The sequence below is a fragment of the Erinaceus europaeus genome, chromosome 11 (genome assembly GCF_950295315.1).
Source record: "Erinaceus europaeus chromosome 11, mEriEur2.1, whole genome shotgun sequence".
Lineage (NCBI taxonomy): Eukaryota > Metazoa > Chordata > Mammalia > Eulipotyphla > Erinaceidae > Erinaceus > Erinaceus europaeus.
The window spans coordinates 68,652,721-68,675,000 of NC_080172.1; the positions used below are offsets into that span (position 1 = coordinate 68,652,721).

Below are 22,280 nucleotides of genomic sequence, written 5' to 3' on the forward strand. Positions count from 1 at the left end.
CCCACTTGAAGGGGGGAAGCTTCACAAGCTATAAAGCAGATCTGCAGGTGTCTCTTTGTCCCTCCACCTCCTGTCTCAACTTCTTTCTTCCTTATCAAATAAAAATAAATGAATAAAAAATATACCTTTTAATAAAAAAAAGATCTCTCAAAGCTGGGTTCTCTTTTCTTGGTCTGATCACTGACCAGGTCTGATTTTTTTTTAATTATTTATTTAGCTCAGGTTATTTTTTATATTTTTTATTTACTAACAGAGGGATAGGAGAGAGAGAAAGAACCAAACATCATTCTGGTACATGTGCCGCTGGAGATTGAACTTGGGACCTCATAGTTTGAGAGTCCAACACTTCATCCACTGTGCCACCTCCCGGACCACGACCAGGTCTGATCTTTAAAGTCACCCAGGTAATCTCAATATACAAAGCAATTTACTAGATAAGCTACCTGAACTAGCTGTCTTTAAATACTAAAATTAGACATTTTTTTTATATATTTATTTTCCCTTTTGTTGCCCTTGTGGTTTTCTTTTTTTTTTTTTTTTTACTGTTGTTGTAGTTATTATTGTTGTTGCTATTGATATCGTTGTTGGATAGTAGAGAAATCGAGAGAGGAGGGGAAGACAGAGGGGGAGAGAAAGAGAGACACCTGCAGACCCGCTTCACCACCTGTGAAGTAACCTCTCTGCAGGTGGAGAGCCGGGAGCTCGAACCAGGATCCTCATGCCGGTCCTTGCACTTTGTGCCACACTTAACCTGCTGTGCTACCGCCCGACTCCCTAAAACTAGGCATTTTTTATAGGGGAAAATAAGAAAAAAGATAGACATAGATTACCTTTTTAATTATTAAAAAGTAGTAATAATCTTGGGTGGATCTTGACGGAATCATGTTAAGTAAGTCAGAAACAGGAGAATGAGTATGGGATGATCTTACTCTCAGACAGAAGTTGAGAGTACCTCCCTAACACTTCCTCTCCACTATTCCAAACTTGGGATCCATGATTGCTCAACAAATTGTTTGGCTTTGTATGTTAACTCTCTTTTCAATCACCAGGTTCCAGATGCCACCAGGATGCTGGCTAGGCTTCCCTGGATTGAAGACCCCACCAATGTGTCCTGGAGCTCAGCTTCCCCAGAGACACACCTTACTAGGGAAAGAGAGAGGCAGACTGGGAGTATGGACCGACCAGTCAACGCCCATGTTCAGCAGGGAAGCAATTACAGAAGTCAGACCCTCTACCTTCTGCAACCCTCAACGACCCTGGGTCCATGCTCCCAGAGGGCTAGAGAATGGGAAGGCTATAATGGGAGAGGGTGGGTTATGGGGATTGGGTGGTGGGAATTGTGTGGAGTTGTACCCCTCCTACCTTATGCTTTTGTTCACTAATCCTTTCTTAAATAAAAAATTTAAAAAATTAAAAAAAAAAAAAAAAAAAAAACAAGATCAGAAGGGAAAACACAAAGCAGAACTTGGATTGTAGTGTATTGCACCAAAGTAAAAGACTCTGGGGTGGGGGTGGTGTTCAGGTCCTTGAACATGATGGCAGAGGAGGACCTTATGGGGGTTGAATTGTTATGCAGAAAACTGAGAAATTTTACACATGTACAAACTACTGTATTTTGCTGTAAATTTGACTGTAAACCATTAAAAAATAAAGAAATTAAATAAGTAAAAACAAAGGAATGGGGGAAAAAGTAAGTTGGTTCCAAAAGGCTAAAAATAAAAATGTCTAGGGAGTCGGGTGGTAGTGCAGCAGGTTAAGCGCACGTGGCACAAAGCGCAAGGACGGGTTAGGATCCCGGTTCAAGCCCCCAGCTCTCCACCTGCAGAGGAGTCGCTTCACAGGTGGTGAAGCGGGTCTGAAGGTGTCTCTCTTCCTCTCTATCTCCCCCTTCTCTCTCAATTTCTCTCTCTATCCAATAACAAAAAAAAAAAAAAAAGCTAAAAATGTCTGGATAAAGCACACTTATGCTATAAGACTGTGTTAATGTTTGTTAATTGCAGTAAAAGAACCATCAACACAAATGCCACTAACGAAAGAAACTGAGTATGGGGTGAAAAGGAATAGCCTTATTGATTACACGATTTATTTGTAAATAAATGTATTTATTGTGGGGGAAAAAAGTGAACTGATTTCAACTATGTAAACAGTAATATATTAAGTAAATTCACTGCTAGGATGAAATGAAAAGGCTACATGTATTCACATTTTGAAAGATATAAGTAGGGGCTTATAGCATAAAGGTTATGCAAAAGACTTTCATGTTTGAGGCACCAAAGTCCTAGGTTCAATCTCCAGCACCACCATAAGAGAGCTAAGCAGTGCTCTAATAAAAATAAATAAATAAGTAAGTAAATAAATAAATAAATAAATGTGAATGTTGAAAGCAAAAAACAAAACCCAGAACAGAAGGCACATTACTTCAACCAGGGAGAGGGAGAAAGAGAATTACACAGCAGCACCATCAATTCCAGGTGACTAGGCTGCTGGCCAGGAAACTAGCAATAAGGCCGAGCTGGCTACTCATATTGTAAGACCTGTAAAAACACAAGTTCATCTCCAGTGGTTCTTGTGGGAAACAAGTCTGACCTAAAGCAGTTAAGACAGGTCACCAAGGAGGAAGGACTGGCTCTGGCCCGAAAATTCAGCTGCCCCTTCTTTGAGACCTCTGCCACCTACTGCTACTACATTGATGACGTGTCCACCCTGTCCAACGCTTGACGTCCAACCTGCACAGCTGCTCATGCACGCACAATTTTACTACTCTAAGCTGCTTTCTTCATTCAGATGAACAGTGAGAGTGAGACCACAGTACCAGAACTTTCTCTTGTGCCACAGCTCCCCCCACATGGTGTCTGTCCACATATAGGAGGTGGCACTCACCCTACCTGGTGAGCTCTCTCCCCAGTTCCTCACTATTTCCTAAACATATGTTAAGAGATCGACAATGGGTAGCAGACATTTTAAGTCAATAGAGATTGTGATAAATATTCACTGCTATTAATTCTGGTGTCTGTTTAAAATTAACATAAAGATTTTCACCAAGAATCTACTAGCATCTAATTACTTACTAACAACTAGGTCTCCTATTCTAATATTAATGTTTGTGCTTACATTATAGCAAGAGTGCAATGACCAGAAGTTGTTCCCGGGTAAATGCTAACGTAACTTGAAGAAGATAACCTTGCTTTGCTCCCAAATGTATTGTCAGAGGGGCTGGGTAGGTAGTGCTACACTCAGTTAAGCACTCATATTACAGTGCACAAGGGCCCATGTTCAAGCTGCAGGGGGGTGAAGTAATGTTGTACATTTCTCTCTCTATCCATCTCCCCCTCTCTTCTCAACTTCTGTCTCTATGCAAAATAAATTAACACATTAAAAAAAGAAATTCTAAATATTATCAGAAATGTCATTAATATCTTATCACTAAATGTTTTAACTGGTTATTAGTTCAACATATTTAGAAAGTGTCCACTCATTTCAACATTAAACATTTTTTTAAAGCTTGTTTATAAAAGATTACTTAGTCACTGCAAGCAGTAGGTCACTGAGCTGATCATATGAAAAACTCCATCTTTTACCCCTAAAAACTTATAGACTTTCCTTTTTTCACATTTGCTTGACATGTTACAAAATAAAATGTAACTTCGTAAAATTTTTCATAAAACACTAATAAACTACAGTATTTAATTGGTCTCTACTATATTTTTCCTACAGAAAAGATGCAAAAACTAACAATCACAACAGCAAGAAAATAATGTTTACAGGAGACACTAACCACAGCTCATTTATTTGGAGTATTTTTCAAATTTAAATTTGAAATGATCAGAGTTTAATGCATGTTTTAATAGGATTAAAAACCATTCACTAAGAAAGCAGTAGTCTTACCTGTAACGAACATGAAAAGAATGGTCTTCCCTCATGCTTATCAAATTTTTCTCCATAGAGTCATATTATAAGCTGAGCAAAATATGAAATTATTTTATTGAGTGTCAATCCAGCTCTTTACAATGTAGAATTGTTCGCAGAACACAGTCCAGTTAGTATATTAATAGTTGGTGTTAATACATCCTAAGCGCCTGCTTCTTCTTTATTAATAATGAAAGAAGGTCAATGTCAGACAGCTTAAAGGTTCAACATGTGTCCCAAATCCTTGCATCTCAGGCCCTTTCAGCAGCACTTCAGCAACATTTCTGAAAAAAGGAATACAAAATGCTTTGCTTGAAGTCCTATCTTTCAAAGACTAACCTAAAATAATCCAAAACTGTATGTAACTGCATAGCTAACTCTAGACTATTGCTATGTCAACCAAGGGGAAAAAGCAGAGAGCTTAACTGTCATGAAGCTTCTAAGTAAGGATGCAAATATATGAAATTTGAGTACTCCACTTGGGGGGGGGGGGGATAAGAGACAGACTAAGTCCTAGAATTTTAATGTTATAAATAACCCTATAGGTCAGTTATTCCAACATTTTATCACTGCTGCACTCCCACGTGGTCATAAGGCAGCAATTCTAATTTTGAATAATTCTCTTTGAAAGTTGTTTCATAGTTTGAGTAACTTTTCCATTTCTACCTTCTTGTTCTGGTCCTACTTCTGCTACTGTCCAGTAAAAAAATAGATTTCTCTTTTGTATGCCATCCTTTTAAGTATTTCAGCTCTTACAAACTAAATATTGATAATAGACACCCACTCAATGCTAACTTAAGTAGTTAAAAGAGTAGGGAATACAGCAGTATGAACCTGTAAGAAGGAAGAGAGAAAGTGGAAAGGATCAGCCTTGGGAATACTGGCAAGTTTCCTAGAGGAAGTGAGGTTTTCAAGTTAATAGCCATTTAGCATACAAGAAATACAAAACACTGTCCCTCTTATCTCTTCCAATGGCCAACAAAGGAAGGAAGTACTTAAAAATGAGATGAAAAGTTGCTGCTATTAAGTCAACAATGCTCTTTTCCTCCTGTGTTCAGAATTCCACAGCACCTTTTTTTCCTTATGAAAACATGTTAAAAGAAGTGATATAGCTATCCACAGTAATACCTCCAAAGTGCATCTAGATTACATGACAACTAAACTGTTAACCAAACTTTCTTTATTCACTTTGATGTTCAGACTTACGGATAAAAAAAGGACAGGAGGTAAGGGTATTTAATAAAATTACAAATAGTACCTTTCCCAGCTACTTCCTAATTCACTTTCTCAATCACTCCAAAGCTAACCTTGTCAGACAAATTAAGGATTACAAAAGCTGGAAAAAGGCAAGAGACTGGCATACTTCAATGATGGCTCTTTTGGTCACTACCAGGCCATCCCATCATCTAGGGCCCTAGTCAGGGAATTCTGGGATTCCCACATAGACACGTGGGGCCTAGACCTCTAATAGATCCCTCTCTCCACTATGACTGGTCAGAAACAACATAGTGGACCCTCTTGTGGGTCTCTACAGGACCATGCCCTTAATGTAGGATCAACATGGTAGGGACTGCCCACTCTCTGAAGGGAGGTTGGGACAACATACACTACCACTCGAGGAAAACAGATCCTGCAATGAGTGACGCCTAGAATGTTCCCTAGCTATGACCACGGAATTCGAGCTCAGATCTACAGGGATGCAGAGGTTTCTTAGCTGATTATAAACCCCAGATCAAATCCACAGTTTACAGTTAACAATATTTATATATTTTTCCCATATCTGGGTGCTACTCTCTTCCCGGATCCAGCTTTCTAGTCCTTTTTCCAACTATGACACCATCTCCCTCGACAATAGCTTTAACCCACCAGCATGTTAGCTGCCAGGCTCTGGCCAAAATTAGTAAAGTCATGGGCCCCTTGGAATATACCTAAAATAGATCTACTAGCCTTTTCCAAAGAGACCCCAAATCTCATCTGTTATAGTCTTACGTTTAGGTCTTGATTATTAAACAATTTGTTTGGCTTTATATTTTAATGCTTTTTCAGTCACCAAGTTGCAGATGACACCCACCTGACTTCACTGGACAGATGGTCTTGCCAGTGTATCCTGGAACCCCACCTCTCCAAGAGCCCTGCCCCACTAGGGAAGACAGAAACAGGCTGGGAGTAGGGATCAACCTGCTTATGCCCACTGTTCAGTGGTGAAACAATTACAGAAGCCAAACCTTCTGCACCCCATAATGATCCTGGGTCCACACTCACAGAGGGATAAAGAATAGGAAAACTTGCAATGGAGGGGATGGGATGCAGAACTCTAGTGGTGGAAACTGTGTGGAATTGTACCTCTCTTATCCTACAGTCTTGTCAATCATTACTAAATCAATAATGTAAATATTCTTAATCCAATGACTCTTACAAAAACTGCCAATTATTTAAAATGTTAACTTTATACTTATTAAATATATAGTCAAATTAACAAGTACCATAAGAGTACATACATAACCATTTTTAAATAAACAGAGAATGTTAATTTTCCTAAGAGTGATTTACAATAGCTTTATATTGTATAAAAACAAAATGTCCCTCCCAAGCGTCACTTTCATACTGCGATTTCTATAAAAATTTAGCAGTACTGGGGGTCGGGCGGTGGCGCAGTGGGTTAAGCGCATGTGGCGCAAAGCGCAGGGACCGTGTAACGATCCCGGTTCAAGCCCCCGGCTCCCTACCTGCAGGGGAGTCGCTTCACAGGCGGTGAAGCAGGTCTGCAGGTGTCTATCTTTCTCTCCCCTTCTCTGTCTTCCCCTCCTCTCTCCATTTCTCTCTGTCCTATCCAACAACGAATTGCGTCAACAAGGGCAATAATAATAACCACAACGAAGCTACAACAAGGGCAACAAAAGGGGGAAAAAAATGGCCTCCAGGAGCGGTGGATTCATGGTGCAGGCACCGAGCCCAGCAATAACCCCGGAGGAGGAAAAAGAAAAGAAAAAAAAAAATTTAGCAGTACTTATCTTAGAATTATTCACTAGACAAGCAATTCTTGTTACAGTAACTTTAACCAATTTAGCAACAATGTGCTCATTCATACTTCACCATACATGTAGTCAACAATTTAATTTCATATTTAGCAGCTTATGTATTACTAGTGTAAAAATAATAAAATTTGTAACACATATTAACTTATGAATTGTTCACTATGATAAGAAAATTAATAGAGAGTGGGATGGTAGCACAGTAGGTTAAGCGCATGTGGCGCAAAGCGCAAGGACCGGCGTGAGGATCCTGGTTTGAGATCCCGGTTCGAGCCCCCGGTTCCCCACCTGCAGGGGAAGCAGGAATACAGGTGTCTTATCTTTCTCTCCCCCTGTCTTCCCCTCCTCTCTCCATTTTACTCTGTCCTATCCAACAACGATGACATCAATAACAACAAAATAATTACAACAATAAAAAAAAAGGGCAACAAAAAGGAAATAAATAAATATCAAAAAGGAAAATTCAGTGACAGGAACCAGAAAATGGAATGGAAAGGATAAGATTTGAAAGAATAATGAGAAGTTAGAAAGTTCAAACTCCAATCTTCATAAATACATAACTAGCAGTTTGCAAGAGATATATATATATCCTTAAAAGCATGTGTTAACAGAAGATTGAAGACACTGGAATACTCCCTTCCAGCTTCTATGAAGCCAACATCACTCTGATACCAAAAGCAGACAGGACACAACCAAAAAAGAAAACTACAGACCAATATCTCTGATGAACATAGATGCGAAAATATTGAACAAAATTCTAGCCAATCGGATACAGCAGTATGTTAAAAAGTCTGTTAATCATAACCAAGTAGGGTTTATCCCAGGGATGCAAGGTTGGTTTAATATATGTAAATCAATCAACATGATCCACCACATCAATAAAAGACCAAAACCACATGGTCATATCAATAGATGCAGAGAAAGCCTTTGACAAAATACAACATCCCTTTATGATCAAAACACTACAAAAAATGGGAATAGATGGAAAATTCCTGAAGACAGTGGAAAATATATCAAACCTACAGCCTCATACTCAATAGTGAAAAACTGGAAGCATTTCCCCTCAGATCAGGTACTAGACAGGGCTGCCCACTGTCACCATTACTATTCAACAGTGTTGGAAGTTCTTGCCATAGCAATCAGGCAGGAGCAAGGAATTAAAGGGATATAGATTGGATACAGAAATTCTCCTATTTGCAGATGACATGATAGTATACATAGAAAAATCTAAGGAATCCAGCAAGAAGCTTTTGGAAATCATTAGGCAATACAGTAAGGTGTCAGGCTACAAAATTAACATTCAAAAGTCAGTGTCATTCCTCTATGCAAACACTAAGTTACAAGAAGTTGAAATCCAGAAATCAATTCCTTTTACTATAGCAACAAAAACAATAAAATATCTAGGAGTAAACCTAACCAAAGAAGTGAAAGACTTGTATACTGAAAATTATGAGTCATTACTCAAGGAAATTGAAAAAGACACAAAGAAGTGGAAAGATATTCCATGTTCATGGGTTGGAAGAATTAACATCATCAAAATGAATATACTACCCAGAGGCCATATCCGAATTTAATGCTATCCCCATCAAGATCCCAACCACATAGAACAAACCAGAAAAGACCCAGAATTGCTGAAACAATCTTGAGAAAAAAGAACAGAACTAGAGGCATCACACTCCCAGATCTCAAATTGTATTATAGGGCCATTGTAATCAAATGCTTGGTACTAGAACATGAATAGACACACTGACCAGTGGAATAAAACTGAGAGCCTGGAAGCAAACCCCCACACCTATGGACATCTAATCTTTGACAAAGGGGCTCAGACTATTAAGTGGGGAAACCAGAGTCTCTTCCACAAATGGTGTTAGAAAAAAGGGGTTGAAACATGCAGAAGAATGAAACTGAACCACTACATTTCACCAAACACAAAAGTAAATTCCAAGTGGATCAAGCACTTGGATGTTAGACCACAAACTATCAGATACTTAGAGAAAAATACTGGCAGAACTCTTTTCCAGCTAAATTTAAAGACATCTTCAATGAAACGAATCCAATTACAAAGAAGACTAAGGCAAGTATAAACCTATGGGACTACATCAAATTAAAAAGCTTCTGCACAGCAAAAGAAACCACTACCCAAACCAAGAGACCCCTCACAGAATGGGAGAAGATTTTTACATGCCATACATCAGACAAGAGTTTAATAACCAAAATATATAAAGAGCTTGCCAAACTCAACAACAAGACAACAAATAACCCCATCCAAAAATGGGGGGAGGACATGGACAGAATATTCACCACAGAAGAGATCCAAAAGGCTGAGAAACACATGAAAAAATGTTCCAAGTCTTTGATTGTCAGAGAAATGCAAATAAAAACAATGAGATAGATACCACTTCACTCCTGTGAGAATGTCATACAGCAGAAAAGGTAACAGCAGCAAATGCTGGAGAGGGTGTGGGGTCAAAGGAACCCTCCTGCACTACTGGTGGGAATATAAATCCAACCCCTGTGGAGAGCAGTCTGGAGAACGCTCAGAAGGCTAGAAATGGACCTACCCTATGATCCTGCAATTCCTCTCCTGGGGATATATCCTAAAGAACCCAACACACTCATCCAAAAAGATCTGTGTACACATATATTCTTAGCAGCACAATTTGTAGTTGCCAAAACCTGGGAGCAACCCAGGTGTCCAACAACAGATGAGTGGCTGAGCAAATTGTGGTATATATATACACACACACACACATACATAATGCTATAAAAATGGTGACTTCACTGTTTTCAGCCGATCATTGATGGACCTTGAAAAATTCATGTTAAGTGAAATAAGTCAGAAACAGAAGGATGAATATGGGATAATCTCACCCTCAGGCAGAAGTTGAAAAACAAGATCAGAAGAGAAAACACAAGTAGAACCTGAATTGGAATTGGTGTATTGTACCAAAGACTCTGGGGTGGGTGGGTGGGTGGATGGGGGAGAATACAGGTCCAAAAAGGATGACAGAGAACCCAGTGGGGGTTGTATTGTTATATGGAAAACTGGGAAATGTTATGCATGTACAAACTATTGTGTTTACTGCCGAATGTAAAACATTAATTCCCCAACAAAGAAACAACAACAAAGCATGAGTTAAGTTTTAATAAAATGTCCCAAAAACTCACTACTGAGGACTGTTAGCTCACAATATCTTTTGGTCTGACCACAGAGAAAGAGAAAGCAATCATTTCTCCCTCATATCCCAGAAACTAACAGAGCATACAGAAAGATCAAGTAGTACTTAACTCCGATTGCCTCATGTTTAATTACCTGATTAGGTAGTCAAACTAGGCAAACACCTGCTATTCAAATAGATGAACTTCTAGGCAAACAGGCATACAATGGGAGTAAATAAGGAATGTTGTTATTACTTTATGTGCAAAACAGTTGCACACTAGCTGTGGGGTAAGGGGATGGATAGTCATATTTACATCTTTTGTCTTTTCAATTTATCTACACTATTTACTCTAGAATATAATTAAATGCAGCTAACTTGTAGCCTGTTTCTTTCATTCAATTATCAGTAAGATGGGTATGTATGTTTTGCCCCCAGGTTAGAATATTTATTTATTTATTTTTGCCTCTAGGGTTATTACTGGGGCTCAGTGCACTGCCCCTGGTGGCCATTTTTTCCATTTTATTGGATAGAATCGAGAGAAATTGGGCGGGGGGGGGGGTAGAAAAGGAGAAAGATAGACACCTCCAGACCTGCTTCACCACTTGTGAAATGAACACCCTGCAGGTGGGGAGCTGGGGGACTTGAACCAGGATCCTTGCGTGAATCCTTACATAGGTCCTTGTGTTTCATACTATGTGCACTTAACTGAGTGTGACACTGGATACCTAAAATTTTTAATCTTCTCTTGATCTAATGGTTTCCTTAAAGTATAATACTCAGTAATGCTCCAAATCCCTTTCAGTTGTAATGTTTTAAGTCAGAAATACAACAGCTCTTTATCAGTTTGAGTTGGTATAGAGAAAAAAAAAATCAAAAAACACATTAAAACAAGTTCTTTTATATTAGGATTCAGGGTACATGCATAGTAACAATAACAAGTATTATTAAAAATGGAGTGACAAAGTAGGACGCCAAAACCTTCTCTTTTTAAATTTTATTTATTTTGGATAGAGACAGAGAAACTGAAAGGAAAGGGGAGATAGAAACACCTGCACTATTTCACCAATTGTAAAGCTTCCCCCTGCAGTGAGGACCAGGGGCTTGAACCTGAGTCCTTATGCACTGTAATGTGTATGCTCTACCAGATGTGCCACCACCCAAAACCAACATTCACTTTTAAAATAAAGTCAAGTATTTTAAAATAAAACTAAAATTAACTATTTATTTAAAAAAACAAAGTCAAGTTGTTATCCTAAGTGAATCCTTCCTTGCTTCCTGCCTTCCTTTCTTTTTTAACCAGAGCACAGATCAGCTTTGGCTTACGGTGATTCAGAGGACTGAATCTGGGACTTCAAAGCCTCAGGCATGAGAATCTCTTTGCATAACTATTATGCTATCTACCCCAGACCTAAACTCAGTATTTCTATTAATATGAATGTGTCAGTAGACATTCACTAATTTACTTTATTAAACATTCATGAAGGATGGGGGAGAGGGAAAGAGCTAGAACATTTCTCTGGCATATGCAATTCTAAGGACCAAACTCAAGATCTCATTCTTTTATTTTTTATTTAATTTATTTACTATTGAATAGACACAGAAATTGAGAGGGGAGGGGAAAGTAGAAAGGGAAGGAGATAGAGAGAAACCTCCAGCACTGCTTCACCACTCATGAAGCTTTCCCCCTGCAGGTGGGGACCAGGGGCTTGAACCCAGGTCCTTGCACACTGTAATCTGTGTGTTTAACCAGGTGCACCATCACCTAGCCCCAAGATCTCATTGTTAAAGTCCAACACTCTATCTCCTGGACCACAACATTAATTTTTAGATGAATTAAATATGGGTTGTCATCCAATCCAATTTTTTTTAAATTTTTATTATCTCTATTTATTTACTGAATAGAAACAGCCGGAAACCAAGAGGGAGGGGGGTGACATAGAGGGAGAGAGACAAAGACACCTGTAACACTGCTCACCGCTTGCAAAGCTCTCTCTATCCCTCTTCCCTTCAACTGCAGGTGGGGGCTGGGGGCTCGAACCCAGGTCCTTTCATATTGTAAGATGTGCACCACCACCTGGGCTCTCCAAATTTCTAGTTCTAATTACATTTTATATGAAAGAGAGAAAGTTAACTAGATAATAAGAATAAGCTACAATACACAAAAAACCAAGAGCAGGAAGGTAAAAGGCAGGACGTTGTCATAGCAAAGTCAGGGAAGATTGTCAGAAAAGGTAAAGGGTATAGTAAACAAAGTCCAGCAGAGGAAAACTCCAGAGCTTGACGTTAGGGTGGCAGGAGTTCAGGAGCCAGTTAAAGCAAGAAAGACTATTTTGACATCAGAAAATGTGAAAGCCATGGGAAATAGTTGGCTGAGTAAGGGAAGTTAGGCCTAAGATAAGCTGAGTACTTGGGCAAGCAATCCAGCTAAGACTACACAGAGAAAAATGAGAACAACACTCATTCGTCAGATTTAAGAGGCACACATAAAGCATTAGCAGAGAGTTTATAAGACTTACAACTTGAAGACAGGTAGTGGGGCTAGGTGGTGACGCACCTGGTTGTGCACACATGCTACAATGCACAAGGACATGAGCTCAGGGCCCCAGTCTCCACCTGCAATGGGGAGGCTTCACAAGTGATGAAACAGTGCTGCAGCTGTCTCTCTTTTTCACCTCCTCTCTATCCCCCTTCCCTCTCAACTTCTCTGTATTAAATAAATAAATAAAACAAGACAGGTGGAACAGTAGCAACACCCACAGTGACTCCAAGACTCATAGATGGGAAAGAAAAAAATGGAATACTTAAACTTGTACTTGGCTAAGTGCTATTTGCAAATCTAATTATTGAAAAAAGATACCAAACTTGAGGATATGGGAAGTTTAGTCTTTTTTGGGGAGCTAGCCGGTGGCACACCGAGTTAAGTGTACACAGTATGAAGTACAAGAACCCATGCAATGATCCAAGTTCAAGCCCCTGGCCCTCCACCTCACAAGCAGTGAAGCACATCTGCAGGTGTATGTCTTTCTCTCTTCCTCTCTTTATCTTCCCCTCCCTCTCAATTTCTCTCTGTCTTATCCAATGGGGGAAAAAAGTGGAAAAGTGACCACCAAGAACAGCAGATTCATACAGTAGGCACTTAGCCCCAGTGATAACCCTGGAGGCAAAAAAAGAAAGAAATTTAGTCTTTCCCTCACAAGCAAATACATTATTTAAAACAAAACAAAACAAAACAAAAATCTTTCTAATAAGCCATTTGTGACTATCAATCAGCTAACTAAAGTTCAATTAAAAACTAGATTAGAACTAGTTATAGATTCCAAATATATCAACATCTTAATGGCACACCATTAAGTCAGAGGGTCCCTGAATATAACTGGAATTAAATCTCATGGACTACTATGAGAGATATCACATGTGGGCTAAATAGAGCTACTATTAATTTTAAGCTTTCACTTTTATTTTCCAATCCCTAGCATTTGTAATTCAGAGTGATGCTCTGGTTGTTATATATACTGTCTGTCTGTTCGTTTCTTTCCTTCCTTTCTCTCTTTCTTTCTTTCTCTGTAAAACTCAAGGCCAGGGAAATAGCTCAGGCTGTTAATAGCAAGGAACTTGTATGCCTAAACCCCTGAGACCACAGGTTCAATTTCCCACACCACTACAGGTCAGAGCTGACCAGTACTCTAGCCTGTCTCTCTCTCATAATAAGATATATACATATATAGAGTGTAATACACAGGCCAGGGATAGCTCTCCTAGTAGAGCATTGTTCTTTGCCATGCACAAGGACCCAGGTTTGAACCCCTCACAGTAATGCACTGGAGAAACTCCATGGATGCTGTGGTAACTTTCCCTGTCTGCCTCTATTTGAAATACATAGAAAACGTCAGCCTGAAGCAGTAAATGTAATACACAACATGGAGACTGTAAGCAATTCTACCACAATACTATGTATTTGAAAGCTGTTAAGAAGGAGCCAAGTAGGGAGTCGGGCAGTAGCACAGCAGGTTAAGCGCATGTGGCACAAAGCACAAGGACCAGCCTAAGGATCCCAGTTCGAGCCCGACTCCCAACCTGCAGGGGAGTCGCTTCACAGGTGGTGAAACAGGTTTGCAGGTGTCTGTCTTCCCCTCCTCTCTCCATTTCTCTCTGTTCTATCCAACATCAACGACATCAACAACAACTACAACAATAAAACAAGAGCAACAAAAGGGAATAAACAAATAATTTTTTTTTTAAAAAAAAAGGAACAAAGTAGTGGCACAGCCACGAGAGTATACACATTACTATGCACAAGGACCTGCGTTCAAGCTCCCAGTCCCCACCTGCAGAGGGGAAGCTTCATAAGAGGTGGAGCAGTGCTGCAGGTGTTTCTCTTTTTCTCATCCTCTCTATCTCTAATTATCTCTCAATTTCTCTGTTTGTCTGAAAGAAAAGGAAAAAGCTGCCAAGAATAATAGAATCACTATACAGGCACAGAGGCCCTCTAATAAAGCTGGTGTCAAATTAAAATAAAAAAGGAAGGGGAGGAGGAATATCTTAAAAGTTCTCATGAAAAAATTGTAATTATGTTTAGTGACACATGCTAATTAGACTGAATGTGATCATTTACACTAAACACAAATATTGGATTGTATACCTGAGACTTGTTATGTCAAACCTCAAAACAGGCAAAACAATAATTGCAACCATTCCAGAGAAGTATAGTCAAAAAGCAATTTTAGTAAAATATGAATATATGTTAATGTCAAATACACCCAAATCCTCACTTCTTAAAATATTTATTTTCCCTTTTGTTGCCCTTGTTTTATTATTGTAGTTATTGTTGTTATTGATGTCGTCTTTGTTAGATAAGACAGAGTGAAATGGAGTGAGGAGGGGAAGACAAAAAGGAGGAAAGACACCTGTAGAGGAAAGACACCTGTAGACCTGCTTCACCGCCTGTGAAGTGCCTCCCCTGCAGGTGGAGAGCCGGGGGCTGGAACTGGCATCCTTACGCCGGTCCTTTCGCTTTGTGCCACATGAGCTTAACCCACTGCTCTACCGCCCGACTCCCTAAAACCTCACATTCTAACATACACACACATTAGCTCATTGTTAGCTCAGACATATATAAAAATCACGTAAGAATCCTAAAAGCCTATACTCTCCGGGTCACCGTAATACTAGTAAGAGTCATGCATGAAACTTCAAATTAGATAAATACTAAAACAAAATATAATGTAGAAAGTGATTTGAATACTTCAAGCCTCATTTAGCATGTTGTTAAACAGTGAGATGGGGCAATGATGAACTGGAGACTTCTTTTGGGTTATAAATGGAATCAATCTGAATCACACCAGTGACTGCACTAATTTACAACTGCTGTTTCATAATCAGAGAAGCCTACATACAACTGTACTAAATTGTGAGGGATCCTGAATATGTATGTGGCTGAAGCAGTCAACTTTGTATTAACAAAAATAGGAGACCTTGTTTTTTTTTTTACATAGAAATAGCAAAGTTAGATGGGCCTCTGCTAGGAAGATAAACTATCAGCAACATATAGGACAGGAGTGGAGAACAGAAGGAAGATACTAAGAAGAAATCCAGAAACAATCATTTAACTTTTTCCTGTCATTTCATAACACCAAGAAAACTGCTTTGCACATAATCAACATCCAGTAAAACCCTTTTGATCCTTTCTAAGAAGACAGCAACAACAAAGTAGCAAAGGATCCTATCACAGAAAGAAAACTGAGTTTGTCCTACACTTCTGTCCCACAGTAAAGAATGTTTATGGGAGTCGGGCGGTAGCACAGCGGGTTAAGCACACGTGGTGCAAAGCGCTAGGACTGGCTTAAGGATCCCGGTCCCGGTTTGAAACCCCGGCTCCCCACCTGCAGGGGAGTCACTTCACAAGCAATGAAACAGGTCTGCAGGTGTCTTTCTCTCCCCCCTCTCTGTCTTCCCCTCCTCTCTTCATTTCTCTCTGTCCTATCCAACAAAGACGACTACAATAAAACAAGGGCAACAAAAGGGAATAATTTTTTTTTTAAAGAGTATGTTTATATTCACATAAATAACTCAGGGAAATGTTACTCTTAAATCATAACTATTTTTACAAAGATGGATATTCATATGATTTATAAGGTAGTGAAAACAAGACAGTGGCCCTAAAAGGACTGAAATTATTTCTACATAGTTCACAGCAAGCATAGTACCATACAGGGTTCTTGAAAACAGAATGATTTATAAAGTATTAACATAGTACCCAGCTCTGGTACTTTCCAAAAGAACATAAAGTATACTCGTAGTAATGACAGTAGTTATTACTACAAAAAGCCCGTATATATATATATATATATATATATATATATAATCTTTATTTATTGGATAGAAATTGAGAGAGGAAGGAGGAGAAAGAGACAGAGAGACACCTGCAGCCCTGCTTCACCACTTGCAAAGCTTTCCCCCTGCAGGTGGGGGGGGGAGGGTGTTAACCCAGGCCCTTGCGCACTGTAATGTGTGCTCTCAAACAGGTGCGCCACCATCCGGCCCCTACCCCCATTGTATATTTTAAAAAGAATCTAAGTAGGTTAAATCTGTTTTGAATTTTTAAATTCCACAGAACTCACTCCAAAAAATTGAGCTTTTAGGGAAATCTTAGAAATCCTTTATGCTCAATAACAAAGTTGGGGCTTGTGAGCTAAGGCATCTGAAAGAGCAGTTGCTTTGCCAAGCACGGTAACCCAGGAAGAAGGTGTCATCGCTTGCCCGCCCCTCTGAAAATGGCTACCCAGCAGAGCAACCGCAGCAACCAAAGGCTGGGGCGATGCGCCAGGGGCAAAACGCAGGGCTTGCATGTTTAAGGTGGGAGTTCAAGCCCCGTCACTGCATAGTCTGTTTCGGTCTCTTTCTCTGTCTCATAAATAAATCCCTAAAAAAAAAAAAGTTACAAAAAAAAAAAACAACAACACTATAACTTACCTTTATTACAAGTAGCCTAGTACAAAATGTCAAATTTCTATCAAAAGATAGTATTTGTAATACTGCGTATTTGACTTTTTACTTTATTTGGGGGAGGAGGGTACTGTTTGTTTTAGACACAGGCAAAGAAAGAGTAAGAGACCACAGCACCCAAGCTACTTTCAATGCGGTGGGAGTCCGGCTCGAACCTGAGTCCCAAGCATGGCAAGGCAGCACACCATCCAAGCGGGCTGTTTGGTCCCCACACGTCTGATTTAATGACAAAAGAAAAGACAACGAGCCAGCTCATCTAACTAAAGAAAATCCGCAAGCAAGTGCCCCCACAACAAAACCACAGAAACCTTCGATCTTTAGTGTGTCTGACAGCTCGAGAAAGCACCCGAGGGAATCCAGGTGGAGGCGCAGAGCTGGTGTTTCGCGGAGTCCGCACTCAGCTCACACACGGCCCTGTCCACGCAGTGGCTTCCCCACATCTCAAACAAAGCTGCTTCGTGCGCCGGCACAGGCAAAGGTGGCACTTATCAGAGGTGACGCCACCGGTGGCTATCAGGCTGGAAATCTCCCGTGGGCCCTTCAACTGCGGCAGGTTGAAAACGCAGACGAGACCACGCCACGAGAGACCACAGCCGAGAAAGGAAAGCCAAGAAGCGACCGACTCCGTTTCACTCCCCGGCTGCGTTCAATTATGCACGAAGGCAAAGAAAGTTTCCACCTACGCTCGCTGCTCTTTCTCCGACAGACTTCGAATGAGACTAGGTTAAAAAAAGAAAAGAAAAGAAAGGAACAGAAAGGGGAGGGGGAGAGAGAAAAAGGAAGAGAGAAAGAAAGCCAGCCTCAGGATCACTATGAAAAGTAGGAAAATGACAGATGTTGCACTTTTTACAAGAGTGCAATGCGGTATTACCCCGAGTCAGCCCGGGGAAGCGGCGCCTCCCGCACCTGTGGAGCCCGGCGGCGGCGGCTCGCGCGCTCTGCGCAGGTGCGCGGCGTCAGAGGGGGTCGCGCCCCGCGGGCGCCCCGAGCTGCGGCCTCCCGAGCGCCTCTCACCCCGACCGCGTGGGGGAGTCTCCTCTGCCGCTGTCCTTTTTTTTTTTCTTTAAAACTGAGGAAGATTCGAGAACTAAGCTCCTCGGCTGCGCTCGCACTCGAAAACACTTCCAAGAGGAAAGCCGCAGCGCGCTGTCCCGAGGCCAGCGGCACCCCGAGTTTCAAGGCTCCCCGAGTTTCAGCCCCCGCGAACAAAGGGGTCGCCCCAGACCCCGGACACTGAACTCGGCCTACACACACACACACACACACACACATTTTCTCTTTCTTCCTTTCTTCTTTCTCTCTCCCTCCTTCCGCCGAGGGGCGCCCTCAGACGCAGCCCCCTTCGTGCCCCAAGAACTCACCTGCCCCCGGCCGGCGAATCTGGGAAGCCCCGCGGACAAGGCAAAGCAGCAGCGACCTGGAGCCACTCGGCCCCTCCCCCGGCGAGGACTCTGCGCCCGCCGCCCCCCCCCTGCCCCGAGGGTCACGTGACCCCAGGCCGCCCCCGCTCCGCTCTCCTCCGCGCTCGTCCTCGCGGCTCAGGGGTCCTCGCGCTGCCGACGGGCTGCTACCGCTCCCCTCTGCGCAGGCGCGCCAGTCCCGGTCGCTCCCATTCAAACCGACAACGCCCCGCGTCTTTCGGACCCGCCAATGGCCGGCGCGGGAGGCGGGAGGCGGGGCGGTTCTGGGCGGGGGCTGCGCTTGGGTCGGAGAAGACACCCGGGAGCTTTAAGTCCCCTGCTGTTCCTGCAGCCCGCCTCCGTCTCCGCCTCCGCCTCCGCATAGCAGTTGCTCTTGTCTTGTTTTGTTTTTTCCTCTCTCGCTTAATTTTATCTCCAGATCTTGGGGGGGGGGGCATGGATGTCCAGAAGTGTGTGTGTGTAGCAGAGTAGCCCGTGTGAAAGACCCAGCGTCTGCTGCTGTTATAAAAGCAAACTTGGTAGCTATAAAAAAAATTAAGTAAAATATAAATTAATTAATCAAATAGAAAAGCAAACTTTTGCAGAATTCTGCTCCCCGGGAAGGTGGGGTGGCGCGTCTCTTCTCAGTCAGGGACTCAAACTCGCTGCTGGACAGGACGCCTTTGGTTTCTGTTCACTTCCTGTCCACAGCTGGTTAACCAGAAATAAACATAACTCTCAGTTTATTCACAGTCTACGAACATACCAAAGACTAGTTTCTCTAAAGAAATGTTTGGCAGGGGTAGATAGCATACTGGTTATGCAAACAGACTGTCATGCCTGAGGCTTCGAAGTCCCAGGTTTAATCCCCTGCACCACCATAAACCAGAGCTGATCGGTGCTCTGGTAAAAACAAACAAAATTTAAAAATTAAAAAAAAAAAAAAATGAAGGCTGGGGAGACAGTAATAGTTATGCAAAAAAGACTTTCATGGAGGAGGACCTGGCGGAGGAGATTGAACTGTTATGTGGAAAACTGGGAAATGTTATGCGGAAAACTGGGAAATGTTATGCATGCACAAACTGTCGTGTTTTGCTGTCAAATGTAAAACATTAATCCCCAAATAAATAAATAAATAAATAAATAAAAGACTTTCATGCTTGAGTCTCTGAGTAACCAGATTCAATCCTTGGCATTATAATGAGCTGGATTATTTCTCAGATACTTTGCCAGGGAAGTGGAATGTTATCAGTAAGTGTCTGCAGACCTATGGCTAAGTTAAAGAAAGAAAACCCCAGTTTCAGTACCCTGACTGATGATCCTTCTTAACCATTAATTTAAGCAGCATTTCACTTAATGGGAACATGTCATCATGAAACATCGTAAAGTGACCTGGATTTGAGTTCCAGCTCTGCCACATACTGACTGACTGACTTTGGTCGAGTTTGACTCTATCCTCTTTAACCTTAGTCACATCACTCTAAAGCACAGCTAATAAATTCTTGTCAATAAACTATACCTATGATCAACGATCACCTTTTATATCTTGTTCATATAAACAACTGAATTAGTCGGCTATACTATTTCAGAGGTAGGTATTATACATCTTCCTGACTCATAAATTCTTCTTTGGGTGTTGATACAAAAGCCACAAAAGGGGTGGGGGGGGGGTGGCGCACTTGGTTAAGCACACACATTACAGTGCCCAAGGACCAGGGTTGTAGTCCCCAGTCCCCACTTGCAGGGGGGAAAGCTTTGCAAGTGGTGAAGCAGGGCTGCAGGTGTCTGTCTCTCTCCCTCTCTATAGCCCCCCTCCCTCTTGATTTCTGGCTTTCTCTATCCAATAAATAAAGATTTTTAAAAAAAGCCACAAAGGAAGTATAGTGTATCAATTTCAAGCCCCAAAATGAATCATTTCCCATCTGCAAATCCTGCACGTGCCTATTAGAGATAGTAATCAGCATCTTCCCAACAATTCAAGCTAAATGATTTTTTAAAAATTTATACCTATTTATTTTCCCTTTTGCTGCCCTTATTGTTTTTTATTGTTGTTGTAGTTATCATTGTTGTTATTGATGTCATTGTTGGATAGGAAAGAGAGAAATGGAGAGATGAGAGGGAAGATAGAGGAGGAGAGAAAGACACCTGCAGACCTGCTTCACCGCCTGTGAAGCGATTCCCCTGCAGGTGGGGAGCGGGAGGCTCAAACTGGGATCCTTACACGGGCCCTTGCACTTCGAGTCACCTGCACTTAACCTGCTGTGCCACCACCCAACTCCCAATGATTTTTTTTTTTTTTTAACCAGAGCACTGCTCAGCTCTGGTTTATGGTAGTACAGGGAACTGAACCTGGGACTTTGGAGCCTCAGGCATGAGAGTTACTTTGCATAACCACTATGTTATCTACCCCCGCCTGCTAAACGATCTCTTTAAAAAAAATTTTTTTTTGTTTATTTATGAGAAAGATAGGAGGAGAGAGAAAGAACCAGACATCACTCTGGCACATGTGCTGCCAGGGATCAAACTCAGGACCTCATGCTTGAGAATCCAAAGCTTTAGCACTGCGCTACCTCCCGGACCACTAAATGATCTGTTAAAGGGCATAAATTAGGTTATAAATTTAAGTCACCTACTTGAAAATCTTTAGTGACTTCCTACTTTATTTAAAATATGATCTAAATGGAGGCCTAGTGGGGGCATACCAGGTAGAGTGCACACATTGCAGTGCTCAAGGACCTGGTTTCCATCTGCAGGGGGAAAGAAAGCCTCATGGGCCTTTTCTTCTTCTAGTGTTTGCCCTTCTTCCGTAGCCAGTCAACAGCGTCAGGTTGAGCCTGATGTAAAGTTTCGAGACCTCCTTTGAATCTGGAGAGGTGGCAGTCGTTGACTATGTGGGTCATAGTCTGTCTGTAGCCGCAGAGGCAGTTCGGGTCGTCTCTGGCTCCCCAGCGATGGAACATAGCGGTGCACCGGCCATGGCCTGTTCGATAGCGATTGAGGAGGGCCCAATCATAACGTGCTAGGTCAAAGCCGGGTTGACGCTTGCAGGGGTCTGTGATGAGGTGTTTGTTCTTTACCTCAGCTGACTGCCAACTCTGTTTCCAAGAGACTGGAACAGAGAAGTTCAGTGTAGGCGTAGGGGACCAGATTGGGTGATGAGACGTCAAGCGTTGGACAGGGTGGGCGAAGATATCCGCGTATATTGGCAGGTCCGGTCGAGCGTAGACGTGGGAAATGAACTTAGATGATACCGCATCCTGACGAATATCTGGCGGGGCGATGTTGCTAAGAACTGGCAGCCATGGAACCGGGGTGGAATGGATGGTTCCAAAAATTATCCTCATGGAGGAATATGATTTGGAATCGACCAAGTGGACATGGAGGCTACGGAACCATACTGGGGCACAGTATTCTGCAGTGGAATAGCATAATGCCAGAGATGATGATTGTAGTGTGGAAGCGCTCGCGCCCCATGAGGAGCTGGCCAGTCTTGCAATGATGTTATTCCTCGCGCCCACCTTTGCTGCAGTTTTTATGAGATGTTCCTGAAATGGCAGAGTGCGATCGAGAGTAACGCCAAGATAGACTGGCTGGGCTTCATGCCGGATTCTCGCATCGCCAAGCTGCACATTAAGCTCACGCGAGGCCGAGGCATGGTGTAGGTGGAAAACAGATGATACCGTTTTTGTAGTGCTAGGGATTAGTCGCCATTTTTTACAGTAATCAGATATCAGAGACATGTCTTTCGTGAGTGTTTCCTCGAGGGTGTCGAACTTGGA

General features: G+C 41.8%; 1 protein-coding gene across 2 annotated transcripts in view; it reads right to left on the reverse strand.

The window, feature by feature from the left end:
• GPSM2 (G protein signaling modulator 2) overlaps window positions 1–18,862 on the reverse strand; it is a 53,012-nt gene extending 34,150 nt beyond the window's left edge. Inside the window, exons 1-2 of one of the 2 annotated variants that reach the window (XM_007528685.3) lie at window positions 18,463–18,862; window positions 3,886–4,190 (exon numbers count right to left, since the gene is read on the reverse strand). In XM_007528685.3, coding sequence (XP_007528747.1) covers window positions 3,886–3,941 — 56 coding nt within the window. In that variant the 5' untranslated portion in view covers window positions 3,942–4,190; window positions 18,463–18,862. The remainder of the gene's footprint in view (window positions 1–3,885; window positions 4,191–18,462) is intronic. The other variant, XM_060201968.1, reaches the window with a different exon arrangement.
• Between the last annotated feature and the right edge of the window lie 3,418 nt (window positions 18,863–22,280).